Source organism: Callithrix jacchus, chromosome 9, assembly GCF_049354715.1.
Source record: "Callithrix jacchus isolate 240 chromosome 9, calJac240_pri, whole genome shotgun sequence".
Taxonomy (NCBI): Eukaryota; Metazoa; Chordata; class Mammalia; order Primates; family Cebidae; genus Callithrix; species Callithrix jacchus.
The window spans coordinates 40,058,840-40,072,837 of record NC_133510.1 but is presented as its reverse complement, the minus strand read 5'-3'; the positions used below and the strand labels follow the sequence as shown (position 1 = coordinate 40,072,837).

General features: G+C 41.2%; 1 protein-coding gene across 7 annotated transcripts in view; it reads right to left on the bottom strand.

Moving 5' to 3' along the window:
- Window positions 1-13,998, bottom strand: part of DENND5B (DENN domain containing 5B) — a 212,760-nt gene that overhangs the window by 27,541 nt on the left and 171,221 nt on the right. For all 7 annotated transcript variants that reach the window (XM_035255863.3, XM_035255865.3, XM_035255867.3 and 4 more), the window contains 5 exons: window positions 10,253-10,384; window positions 8,527-8,679; window positions 7,556-7,634; window positions 5,316-5,397; window positions 3,695-3,823 (listed from right to left, as the gene is read on the bottom strand). In XM_035255863.3, coding sequence (XP_035111754.3) covers window positions 3,695-3,823; window positions 5,316-5,397; window positions 7,556-7,634; window positions 8,527-8,679; window positions 10,253-10,384 — 575 coding nt within the window. The remainder of the gene's footprint in view (window positions 1-3,694; window positions 3,824-5,315; window positions 5,398-7,555; window positions 7,635-8,526; window positions 8,680-10,252; window positions 10,385-13,998) is intronic.

Genomic DNA, 13,998 nt, shown 5'->3' with positions numbered 1-13,998 from the left:
TTAAACCAATCATATCCTTTGACTCATCAGTTTTACTTTTAGAACTCAGTCCTAAAGATACAGATGAAACGGGGCAAAGATTTCATTAAAAACTTAAAGTCTATTAGTGTCCCCCCACCTTGCTTTATTTGAGATGAGGTCTTGCTCTTTCACCCAGGTGGGAGTGCAGTGACACAGTAACAGCTCACTGCAGCCTTGACCTGGGCTTGAGTTAGCCGCTCATCTCAGCCTCCCAAGCTGCTGGGACCACAGGTGCATGCTACCATGCCAGCTACTTTTTTATTTTTAGTAGAGATGGAGTCTCACAATTATTGTCCAGGCTGGTCTTGAACTCCTAGGCTTAAGGTGGTCCTCCCACCTTGGCCTCTCAAAGTGCTGGCATTACAGGAGCCACCACGCCCAGCCTAGTGTCATTTTAAAGACGGGAAAAAGAGAGATACAGGAAAGTTAAGTATCCTGTCCGAGGCCATTCAAACAGTAAATAGGGAAGGCAATATTCGAACACAGGCATTTGGACCTCAGAGTTTAAACTCTTGTGATACGGTGAAACGTTTATGGTATACTGTTAATCTAAGAAAAAGGATGATATTGAATTGCAACTATAGTATATCTTAATAAGAGAACATGCACAGCATAAACGTACAGAAAAAAATGTGAAATACTCAGTATTATTCTTTATATACCAGGATTATAAGTGATTATCATTTTCCTCTTTGCACTTTGGCCTCTATAGGCATAAATAACTTTTTTTTTTTTTTTTGAGATGGAGTTTCACTCTTGTTGCCCAGACTGGAGTGCAATGGCATGACCTCGGCTCACTGCAACCTCTTGCCTCCTGGGTTTAAGCAATTCTGCTGCCTCAGTCTCCCAAGTAGCTGGGATTACAGGAATGTGCCACCGTGCCCAGCTAATTTTGTATTTTTAGTAGAGACAGTGTTTTTCCATGTTGGTCAAGCTGGTCTTGAACTCCTGACCTCAGGGGATCTGCCAACCTCGGCCTCCCAAAGGGCTGGGATTACAGGCATGAGCCGCCGTGCCTGGCCTTTATTTTTTTTTGACACGGAGTCTCACTCTGTTGCCCAGGCTGGAGTGCAGTGGCGTGATCTTGGCTCACTGCAACCTTTGACTCTCTGGTTCAAGCGATTCTCCTGCCTCAGCCTCCTAAGTAGCTGGGATTACAGGCATGTGCCACCATGCCGAACTAATTTTTCTATTTTTAGTAGAGATGGGATTTTACCATGTTGGCCAGGATGGCCTTGATCTTCTCATCTTGTGATCTGCCCGTCTTAGCCTCCCAAAGTGCTGGGATTACACATAAGCCACCAAGCCTGGCCAATAATTTTTATAATTGGAAAAAAAACCCAAACATACAAAAACAAAAAAATTCCAGTTTTAAGAAAACAAGATCAGGTTTACAGGCTCTATGTGACACTTCATTGTTTATCAAACCTACTCTTTGGACATTAAGACTCATCTGAAAATGCTCCAGGGGGTCTGTAATCCAGGTGTGATATGTACAAATGCAAAATTACAAAAAGCATTGAGTTACCATGATGAGACTCTAATAGATGTCATGTTTGAGGTCTTTGTTGAATTCTCTGCATAACTTCGCTCCTGAGAAGTCAAAGTCCTTAGCCTTCAAGTTAGCACTAATGTAAATATGGGCAATATATTTCATCTAAGACAGCGTCTTCCTTTTTTTTCTAAGACAGGGCCTCGCTCTGTTGCCCAGGCTGGACTGCAGTGGCACAATCTTGGCTCACTGCAACCTCCACCTCCCGGGCTCGAGTGATTCTCGTGCCTCAGCCTCCCAAGTAGCTGGGATTACAGGCATGTGCTACCACACCCAGCTATTTTTTTTGTATTTTTTGTAGAGACGGGGTTTCACCATGTTGGCCAGGCTGATTGATCTCGAACTCCTGACCTCAAGTGATCTGCTTACCTTGGCCTCCCAAAGTGTTGGGATTACAGGTGTGAGCCATTGCACCTGACCTCAAAGAGTGTTTCTTGATAGAGTAAATAGAAGCAATTAAAACGGTTAACAATTAGCTGACAAGTACTTCACTGGTTTCCTGGCTCTAAAGCACTGGTCCCTAACCTTTCTGGCACCAGGGACTGGTTTCATGGAAGATAATTTTCCCATGGCCGTGCAGGGGCTGGGGATGGGGAGGTGGATTCAGAATAAAATTGTTTCACCTCTGATCATCAGGCATTAGAGTTGTGCTCCTTTGATAATCTAATGCCACTGATCTGACAGGAGGTGGAGCTTAGCTTGCCCTCAGCTCATCTCCTGCTGCACGACCCTGGTTCCTAAAAGGCCACTGAGCAGTACTAGTCCATAACCCAAGGGTTGGGAACCCTTGCCCTAAACTACTAAATGCAAGGCTCTCAGAAGAAGCTCTTTACTGGGACCTCCTCATAGTACTTTTTTTTTTTCTTTTTTTACTCCAGGTTTTGTCTGCATTTTTTTTTACAATATAATGTTTATGTAAATTCAAACTATCTTTTAGATGTTACCATCAGCTTGTGTAAACTAGCTAGCTTTTTGCCTGATTATAGCAGAGCAATCTGGCTTTTTTTTTTTTTTTCCTTGAGACAGAATCTTGTGCTACTGGAGTGCAGTGATGCGATTTTGGCTCACTGCAACCTCTACCTCCCAAGTTCAAGTGATTCCCCTGCCTCAGGCTCCTGAATAGCTAGGACTACAGGCGTGCATCACCACACCCTGCTAATTTTTGTATTTTTAGTAGTGACAGAGTTTTACCATGTTGGCCAGGCTGGTCTCTAACTCCTGGCCTCAGGTCATCTGCCTGCCTTGGCCTCCCAAAGTGCGGGGATTACAGGCATAAGCCACTGAACCTGATCTTTTTTGAGACAGGGCTATTGCTCTATTGTCTAGGCTGGAGTGCAGTGGAACAATCTTGGCTCACTGCAACCTGTGCCTCCTGGGCTTGAGCAACCCTCCCACCTCAGCCTCCCAAGTAGCTAGGTCTACAGGCACACAGCACCACACCTGACTAATGTTTGTATTTTTTGAAGATACAGGGTTTCACCATGTTACCCAGGCTGGTCTTGAACTCCTGGACTCAAGTGATTCACCCACCTTGGCCTCCCAAAATGTTACGATTACAAGCAACAGCCACCACACCCAACTGCAATCTGGCCTTTGGCTGTTAAATTTGGTGTGTCCTTCCCAAAATAATCAAGTATTACATCAAGACAGAATTTTATTTATTTATTTATTTTGAGATGGAGTTTTCACTCTTGTTACCCAGGCTGGAGTGCAATGGCATGATCTCGGCTCACCGCAACCTCCGCCTCCTGGGTTCAGGCAATTCTCCTGCCTTAGCCTCCTGAGTAGCTGATTACAGGCACATGCCACTGTGCCCAGCTAATTTTTTGTATTTTTAGTAGAGACGGGGTTTCACCATGTTGACCAGGATGGTCTCGATCTGTTGACCTCGTGATCCACCCACCTCGGCCTCCCAAAGTGCTGGGATTACAGGCTTGAGCCACCGCGCCCCGCCAAGACAGAATTTTTAAAGCACATGCCTGTTAGATAAAGAAGAACCCATGTGCACAGGAAATAGCACTTCATACTGAAGAAGCCAGTTTGTCAGTTTAAGCAACTTGCTTTGTATACACACAGGTATGCATACAAAATGTAACAAATGTATCAAAGATAGTATCTTACTTGGTGAGTGGTTGGTTAGAAAGCAACTGCTTAAGATGCTGGGACAAGAGCTTCTTTTCTAGAGATAGTCTTATCCATGCCCGAGCTCGTCCAACATCAGTCTTGATCTCACTCATGTTCTGAATATGCCTAAAGAATGGTGGTAACATCAAAGATACAGATCTTAAGGATAACCCTGACTAGAAAAGAAGAGTGAACAGTACTGGACACAGAAACGATTCTTTTATACTTAAAGGAAGCAATGGATAATATACAAGTGATGTTAATTAAATCTCTGAAGGTTTCATCTGAATCATGAAGTTAGTCTCACATCATAATTGCCATTACAACACAAGCACAGAGACAATGTCATTAAGATAAAGCATTTAACACCCATTCACTCTTTCAGGCTTTATTATGTCCTTGTAGCAGACTCATAGATACCTGTAAATAAGCATTTGGTTATTACTGATTCTCAAAAAAAAAGTAATAAAACAGGGTGAATACTCAAGTTTCTTTTCAAAATAATTGTTCTATAGTGTAATTGAATATCAGCCACAACTTCAATCCACTGAATTATTTTTCAAGTTGCACTGGACAACACATGGAAAATATGAAATCTTACTTTTTATGGCATTAGAGAAAATAAGTTAGACTGCATTGATAATCTTTAATTGGTTAATTATTTTTAAATATTTTTGAAATACAAGGTCTTGCTATGTTGCCCAGGCTGGTATCAATCTCTTGGTCTTAAGTGATCCTCTGCCCTCAGCCTCCCAAAGTGCATGACTCACTGCACTCGGATCTTATGACATTGCTTTAAACCCATACACTGTAAGAGTTGACTAAGTATTGTACCTAAATTATTTAAATGAAAAAAGTCTCTGCACTTCTCATTCAATAAATCTGTAAGATACGGTGATGTCTTGTAAAGATTTCTTAACAATAACTGCAAGTCATGATTCTCAGATCTGTATTTGCTTCAAATTAAGTCTACCTGATTGCAACTGTTCTGCCACACATCCTACCATTATTTGCACATTTTTTTTTGTATTAGTGGGTAGTAGGTATTTAACGGAGTTTTAAAAACTGAACAAAAGAAGTTATGAAATAGTTTAGGGTGGGCACGATGGCTCACGTCTGTAATCCCAGCACTTTGGGAGGCCGAGGTGGGAGAATCACTTGAGCCCAGGAGTTCAAGACCAGCCCGGGCAACACAAGACTCCGTCTCTACTAAAAATCAAAAAAATTAGCTGGGCGTGATGGCAGGTACCTGTAATCCCAGCTACTTGGGAGGCTGAGGCAGAAGGAGTGCTTGACCCTGGGAACTGAAGCTGCAGTGAGTGGTGATTGCATCACTGAACTCCAGCCTGGGTGACAAAGCAAGACCCTGTCTCAAAATTAAAATAAAAAAAAAAATAGTTTAGAGATGCTTTAACTCAGCTGCATTTTCCATTTGGATTTAATGTCAGGAAAGAATACAATGGTATAAAAATAAAATAAGCAAAATCATAAAAAATGCTTCCTTCAGAATACATAAGCAAAAAATACACAGACATAATTATTTGAGCAATTTAGTTAAAAGCCACAAAATACTTCAAAGTTATCAGCACATGCTAACACATGCATTAATAACAAATACCTCATGTCCTGGATAAGAGAGACCCTGAGCGTTGGCAACATAACTCCTGAGTCAGATTTTCTTCTTTCTGGTCCTAGGGCAACTATGTAGAAAAATACCAGCAACATATTAGAAAAGCAACAAAAAATATACATAGTTCAAACTAAATACTTTGAAACTGTTTTGATAAGAACAAAATTTAAAAACAATTAATTAAAAAAATTTAAACTTCAGGGCATATACCGATGCATTTTTCTTTTTTTGAGATGAGTCTTACTCTGTTGTCCGGGCTGGAGTGTAGTGGTGTAATCTTGGCTCACTGCAATCTCCGCCTCCCGAGTTCAAGCCATTCTCCTGCCTCAGCCTCCTGAGTAGCTGGGATTACAGGTGTGTGCCACCACACCTGGCTAATTTTTAAAAATTTTTAGTAGAGATGGGATTTCACCATGTTGGCCAGACTGGTCTCAGACTTCTCATCTCAGGTGATCTGCCTGCCTCGGCCTCCCAAAGTGCTGGGATTACAGGCATGAGTCACCGCACCTGGCCTCATTTCTACTTTTTTAGCAGAAAAAAAGTGGCAGAAGAGATGGACACTAGAGAATGCTTTTAAACTTTATCTGGATCTTTATAAATATAGTTACAGCCAGGGACAGCAGCACCTTGTCATTCTGATTACAGGAGCTCCAGGACAATGTAGTCAACTCATTCCTAGCTGTCTGATTAAATACATTTTAAACACTAGATTTCTAACAATAAACACCACATTTAGGGTGGTGTTGCCTTCTAGAGGCAGTGAGGGAAAAGGAATTAAGGATGAATAAAAGGGTCTTTAAGACCAGCACAGTGCACTTTGGGAGGCCAAGGTGGGCGGATCACCTGAGGTCAGGAGTTTGAGACCAACCAGACCAACATGGAGAAACACTGTCTCTACTAAAAAAACAAAATTAGCTGGGTGTGGTGGCTCATGCCTGTAATCCCAGCACTCTGGGACGCTGAGGTGGGTGGATCACTGGAGGTCAGGAGTTTGAGACCAGCCTGGCCAACATGGCAAAACCCTGTCTCTACTAAAAATATAAAAATTAGCTAGTCATGGTGGTTAGCGCTGTAATCCCAGGAACTTGGGAGGCTGAGGCAGGAGAACTGCTTGAACTCGGGAGGCAGAGGTTGCAGTGAGCCAAGATTGCACCACTATACTCCAGCCTGGGTGACAAGAGCGAGACTCCATCTCAAAAAAAAAAAAAAAAAATTTACTTTTTTAAAAAAACATTTCTGAATGTGCAAAGTAATTCATACTTTTTGAAAAGGTTCTTAAATGACAAATTCAATATAAAGCATTTTATCTCAATTAGCTTCCCACAGTTACTTCTACTTTTTGTGAAATAAATGGTTATTTTACATAAAGAAAAGCAGGCTCCCTGCGTTGTTGTGAAAAATACATAGTAGGTAGAACACTTAGCTTAAGAAATCCTACATAATTCTAATTAGCTAACAATTAAGATACTTATAACATGTTACATCATCTATAAATTGACGAAGAGCTTTGCCTCCTGAAATTTTTGAGACATATGTACATATTTTTTCCCTGAAAAATCATTAATGCTGGTTATAAAACTTTTTTTTTTTTTAATGGAGTCTTGTTCTGTCACCCAGGCTGGAGTGTAGTGGCACCATCTCACCTCACTATAACCTCTGACTCCGGGGTTCAATTGATTATCCTGCCTAAGTCTCCCGAGTAGCTGGGATTACAGCCATGTGCCACCACGCCTGGCTAATTTTTGTATTTTTAGTAGAGATGGGGTTTCACCATGTTGGCCAGGCAGGTCTCAAGCTCCTGACCTCAAGTGATCTGCTTGCCTTGGCCTCCCAAAGTAGTGGGATTACAGGTGTGACCCACTATACCTGGCATAAAACTCTTAAGAAAAAAAATATTCTAATGCTAGTGAGAGTAATGTATACTTGCAGGGTTGTTTACAATTCATTGGGGGTTTTCACACAATACCTTACTTGATCAGCATGACAGTTTCAGCCTAGCTAATCTTATTTTCCCTACTTTATAGACGAGGAAGCAGGAGATCAGAAAGGGCAAATGATTTTTTCCAAGGTCTCACAGTTAGTAAGTAATATTGCTCCTTCTACTTTATCCCATTATTAGCAAAATGAGTAAATTTTAGCTTGAGAGAGAAAGAGATCAAGACAAGGCCCCACAGTATTGTGTCTTCCCATAGTCCAATGCTGCCAGTTCTTTATCAATGATCTTATACCTGGTGATTCTGCAAGGTGCTCTTGTTTCTCTTCTCTGTCCTGAAACTGAATTAAATGTGACCACAAAGCCGACTTCCCCTGAAAGGACAAGGTGTGTAAACATTTCATTTTATAAGAAACAATTCATCAAAAAATAATTTCTCATCCAAATCATTCATATTCCAATAGCCATTTAGAAGTTTGATGACCCAAGCTCACCCACTCCTAGCTGTGTGACATTCTGAACATCTTCTGCATGTATTATAAAGGTCATCCTGTGCCTCACGGAGAAGACTGGCAAGAGCCTCAGGAAGGGAAGCAGCTAAGCAAAGGGGCAGCATGGGAGGCAAGAAGATTTCTGATGTCAGCTTAGTTGTTACTTAGTTGTATGTAATTAGGGCTGTCTACAGTGGTTACATTAGTAACCACAGAATTAAAATGCTCTAGCAGAACAGAATGTACTCGTTTACATCTACATGTAAAATATGTTTGGATATATGAAGTGGCAATGAGAGAGAAAAAATCGATGTGAGAGGAGAAAGAGAAAAAGGGAGGAAGAAACATGCACACATCAGGAAAAAAAAAACACAATGGGAGACTAGAGAGAGAGAGACAAAAGCAAAGAGATCATTTGAATTTTTCACCCTGAATTATTAGATAACTTAAAATGGTAAGGAACTGTTAATTCTGGCTACTAGAGTTTTTTTCCTGGATAGTGACAAAAGCAAACATTTAATGGAACTTACTAGGGATACAGCCTCTGCAATGAATGTACTATTTTATCCTTTCCTGCTTAGCAGGAAAGATCCCCAAAACACCTCCTGCTCATGGGTTATATTTTCATTTTCTGAAATTAAAATGCCTGTGGCACTTTTCTGGTCCTCTTGTGACAAAATAACCTATTTTTTTTTAATGACATATTTTTCTTCTTGTTACATTTCTTCACAGGGCTCTTAACTGGCCATGTCACCAGGACCTCATAAACTGTTACCTGTTTGACCTGCAAGCCATGGCTCCATATCCTCTCCAGCAGGTCACAGAGGCTGGCGATCAAGGTATTCTCCTCCAAGCCAGTGATGTTTGCTTCTCCATGGCCAAGTTCCACCGCTTCGTGTCCCATCTTCTCTACCAACATGCGTTTTGTCTAAGAATATCACATGCAGTCATAAGGCACCCCAGCAGTGAAATCAAAACCAACAAGTCAATTACTGAAGTAGGAGACTTGGCTTCCCTTCATAATACTTTTATTTGCAGATTTGTAATCACCTTGGATTACAAGTCTTAATCTCTGTGGTAAACTAACTGGAGTAATATAATTTATATGTTACTATTTTGTCAGAGAAATGGAGTGTGACTAAAGAGAAAATAAGGTAATATTTATAAGGCATCCCCATGTTAAAAAGATGCTTATGTACAACAATTGTCAAAGTATTAACTTCTGTGATATAAGGGAATTACAGCAGACCTAGAAAGTGTGCTGTCAGGGCTGAGCACGGTGGCTTACTCCTGTAATCCCAGCACTTTAGGAGGCTGAGGCGGGTGGATCACCTGAGATAGGAGTTTGAGACCAGCCTGGCCAACATGGTGAAACTCTATCTCTACTAAAAATACAAAAAGTAGCTGGGCAGTAGTGGTGTGCCTATAATCCCAGCTACTTGGGAGGCTAAAGCAGGAGAATTCCTTGAACCCAGGAGGTGGAGGTTGCAGTGAGCCAAGATTGTGCCACTGCACTACAGCCGGCTGGGTGATAAAGTGAAAAACAAACAAAAAGAAAATGTACTATGAGAATATGGAACCCCATCATGCCACCACAACCTGCCTTATCACTGCCCCAGCATCTTAGCATACTAAAGATTCTTGCATTTAGTTTGACTGCACTTAGGTAAAAACCACAATAAAAATGGGCAGCTCTAAAGTTTTTGAGAACTCTAACTTGTGAATGGACCAGGACTTTTCTTCTATTTTCCTTTTTTATCCTTTCTTTGTTCATCGAGTACACACCAAAAAATAGAAAGAAAATGGAAATCAGTTTCATGTAAATTAATTTGCATCAGTCTTAGTAGCTTTTATAAAATGTAGGAATGAGAATCTAGCTCTTTTAGGCGAGAACTTTAATTCACCACTATATACTGATGCTGAAAACAGTATATTTATTGAATATGCAGAGAAGGTACTCAATGACTGTCAAATAAATCAATACAATTACTAGTTAAAATGATGTTTTAGGTTTTGTCAATTTGTACTGCTACCTCCAATAAACAAAGATATCTGAGAGGAGACTGTTGTGCAATATATACAAACCTACAACTCAGCTAAGGTCTTTTTCCTTACAGGAACACAAACCATGTACAGACACAAATAAGGTTATACACAGGTACATACACAGAAACAAAAGTGTTGTCTTTCACATAAGATGACAACATTCCTGAGGCAATTACGAGCGGTTTAAGACATCTCCTCATGTTGGAGAGGAGGATAGCAATGTCTAAAAAGGTGAGAAAGACGGCACAAGGCTCTCATGTCATTGATTCTGCAGGCAGTAGAGAACCCATGGAGGTTCAATGCCCAAGTAAAGAGCACATGAGGTCAATGCCACAGTACAAGTTTTCTTCTAGCAAAATTACATGCTTAAATGGGGGTTAACTCAGTTCATCTTAGCCTCACACATGGTGTAAACATGAATGTACCACTGTCTGGCATCAGTGAATAATACATACCTTCATTCTACATTCTTTTAATAAGCCTTCTACAAATTTCCAGTTGGTCTGTGCAATCACTGCAGGAGAGAGGTCTGACAGTTTGGGCTGCCTCAGGTTTTTTCCTAAACTTCGTGCCTCTTGCATATATTTCTAAAAATTAAGGAGTATTTTTAATGCATAAACATTAGCTATTTTTCTAATTTTCTTAACCTTATACAAACAAGTACAGAGACAAACAAAATGCAAAAATTCCATAAGTGTTTGTGCATAACAACAATTAAAGTTTTCGTGCACCAAAAGACAAAGGACACTCATATGTGACCCCACAACAACTGTTAACTCCTGTGAGAAGTAAAGTGACAGAAACCCCATCAGGTTAAAACTCATTCAAAGTGAGTGACATTTCATTTCGTTTAGTCTTTTTATTGGGAATACAAAAGGTTGTGATTGTCAGGATTGTGGTTGAGACAAAAAAATTCAGGTGTCTGGATTACAAATCCAAGGTTCTGCAGGAGCCCAGTGGTTCTCAGATCACTAGTTTCCTCCATTCCTTTCCCCATATAGCAAGAGACTTAACATACCTCTAGCCTCCTGGGAAGTGCTCTCCAATCTAACCCTTTGCTCTATAATCAAGTCACAACAGTAAAATCAGGAGCTCTAGAATCTGGTTGTAACTAATTTTATGACTCAGACATATCAACTAATGTTTGTGCATCTCAGCTTGTTAAATGGGCATAAAGCACACCCACCTACCTCCCAAAAAGGCTATATAATCACTCTGAAAAGCACGATGTGCTCAAAATGAAGGAGACCTCTTTCTGTGATGTTTTTGCTAAAGCCCTACCTTGCCTGGTTGTATAATCAAGAGAAAGTGTAATTACAGTGTTACTTTTGGGGTTTATGGTAACTCTAAGATATCACAGAAACTTAATCCAAAGCCATCGGCTTGGAGATCAAGCTCTGTGTGTTGGCCAAAGCCCGAGAGAGTGCCTCAGCTAAAATAAAGGAGGAGGAAGCTGCTAAGGACTAGTTCTGCCCTCCCGTCACCCATGTTTCTGGTACCAGGAATCCCCAACATGCACTGATACTGTGTTTTTAACATGTCAATCTGTCCGTTCACATGTGTGGTACATGGTGTTTGTGGCCTTGGCTGACATGAAGCTGTTGTGTGAGGTTTGCTTATCAACTAATGATTCAGTGATCAAATTGTGCAGTACTTTGGGCATTCTGGATTTTAAAAGTTTTTTATTATGCATTATATCAAATCTACCACTGTATGAGTGGAAATTAAGACTTTATTTAGTTTTTATATGTTGTAATATGTCTTCAAATAAATCTCTTATAAACAAAAAAAAAAAAAACTCTTGAGTTTTGGAGTTAGTGAATTTCTGTTAAAATCACTACATGTGGACAGGCGCGGTGGCTCAAGCCTGTAATCCCAGCACTTTGGGAGGCCGAGGTGGGTGGATCACGAGGTCAAAAGACCGAGACCATCCTGGTCAACATGGTGAGACCCCGTCTCTACTAAAAATACAAAAAATTAGCTGGGCACGGTGGCGCACGCCTGTAATCCCAGCTACTCAGGAGGCTGAGGCAGGAGAATTGCCTGAACCCAGGAGGCGGAGGTTGCGGTGAGCCGAGATCGTACCATTGCACTCCAGCCTGGGTAACAAGAGCGAAACTCAATCTCAAAAAAAAAATCACTACATGTGGTTAGTGTAAGACATATGCTCTCTTTTCTTTCTATGCTGCCTATAAAAGTTCATCCAAGGTTGGGAGGTGGCTCATGCCTATAACCCCAGCACTTTGAGAGGCCGAGGTGGGTGGATCACCAGAGGTCAGGAGTTGGATACCAGCCTGGTCAACAAGGTGAAAACCCATCTCTACTAAAAATACATAAATTAGCCAGGCATGGTGATGGATGCCTGTAGTCCCAGCTACTTGAGAGGGTGAGGAAGAATAATCACTTGAACCTGGGAGGGGGAGGTTGCAGTGAGTGGAGATAGCATCACTGCACTCCAGCCCAGGCAACAGAGTGATACTCCACCTCAAAAAAAAAAAAAAAGTTCATCCAGATACTTTATGTTTACATCAGGATCACAGGGCAGAATTTTCTAAAATGTCCAAGTGTCTTAGGATCATATTTAGAAAATAAGTGCTCTACATTATATAGTAAAACTAGCAGTTTATTGGCCGGTGGGGGGAGGCAGTAGGGAGACAGAGACTGCAATCCAGCACATCCTCCCACAGGCACATATGTGAAATCTATCCTTACTATCTTCAGAGAACTTGGTATTATAAAAGAAGATGTGTAAAATCCTTTGCATTCTTTAAAAAAGAGAATTTGTACATGTAATATTTTCTCCTTTGGAAGAAAAGTAATCTGTCAAGTCTGGTACAAATAAAAAAAAAAAATCCCACTGATTAGGGATTCAACTGATCAGTTTACCTGCTACTTCCCAACCTTTGTGGTAAAAGGCAAAATTAACGAAATAATGTTTTTTTCCAGTCCAATCATTTTAACAGTTGTCTCTAATTCTCAATTTTCCCTTCTTTCTTTGACGCTCTTAAAAATGTTTGAAGCAGAAAAAGTATACATAAATGGTATGGAAACTAAATGTCTGCAGAGTTTATTTTATTTTTAAAATCTATCAACCATTACCAGCAGAGAAGCCCAATGTAATAAGGTCTATGTAAACAGTCTGAAGGTTAGTTAGTTGTTTTTTGTTTTTGTTGTTTTCTTGAGATGGAGTCTTGCTCTGTCGCCCAGGCTGAAATGCAGTGCCTTGTTCTTGGCTCACCGCACCCTCCGCCTCCCAGATAAAAAAGCAATTTTCCTGCGTCAGCCTCCAGAGTAACTGAGATTACATGTGCCCACCATCACACCCAGTTAATTTTTATATTTTTAGTAGAGACGAGGTTTTGCTATGTCGGCCAGGCTGGTCTTAACTCCTGATCTTAAGTGATCCACCTACCTCAGCCTACCAAAGTATCAGATTACAGGCATGGGCCATCGCTTTTTCTTTCTTTCTAAGACAGAGTCTCGCTTTGTTGGGGCAGTGGTGCAGTCGTGGCTCACTGTAACCTCCACTTACCGGGTTCAAGTAATTCTCCTGCCTCAGCCTCCCAAGTAGCTGGGATTATAGGCAGGTGCTACAACAACTGGCTAATTTTTGTATTCTTAGTAGAGATGGGGTTTCACCATGTTGGCCAGGCTGGTCTCAAACTCCTGACCTCAAATGATCCACCTGTCTCAGCCTCCCAAAGTGTTGGGATTACAGGTGTGAGCCACTGCCCAGCCAGAATACTGTTTTTGTTTGATTTTTGTTTTTTTGAGACAGAGTCTCACTCTGCTGCCCAGGCTGGAGTGCAGTGGTGTGATCTCAGTTCACTGAAGCCTCTGCTTCCCACAGAGTCTCGCTCTGTTGTCCAGGCTAGAGTTCAGTGGCATGATCTTGGATCATTGCAGCCTCCGCCTCCCAGGTTCAAGCAATTCTCCTGCCTCAGCTTCCTGAGTAGCTGGGACTACAGGTGCATGTCACCATACTCAGCTAATTTTTGTATTTTTAGTAGAGATGGGGTTTCACCATGTTGGCCAGGTTGGTCTCGAACTGCTGTTCTTAAGTGATCTGCCCGCCTTGGACTCCCAAGTGCAGAGATTAAAAGTGTGAGTCACTGCGCCTGCCCCCTGAATACTTTTTAAAGTCAATTATTGGGTTCAAAATTAAGGACTGTCTGCTGGGCACGGTGCCTCATGCCTGTAA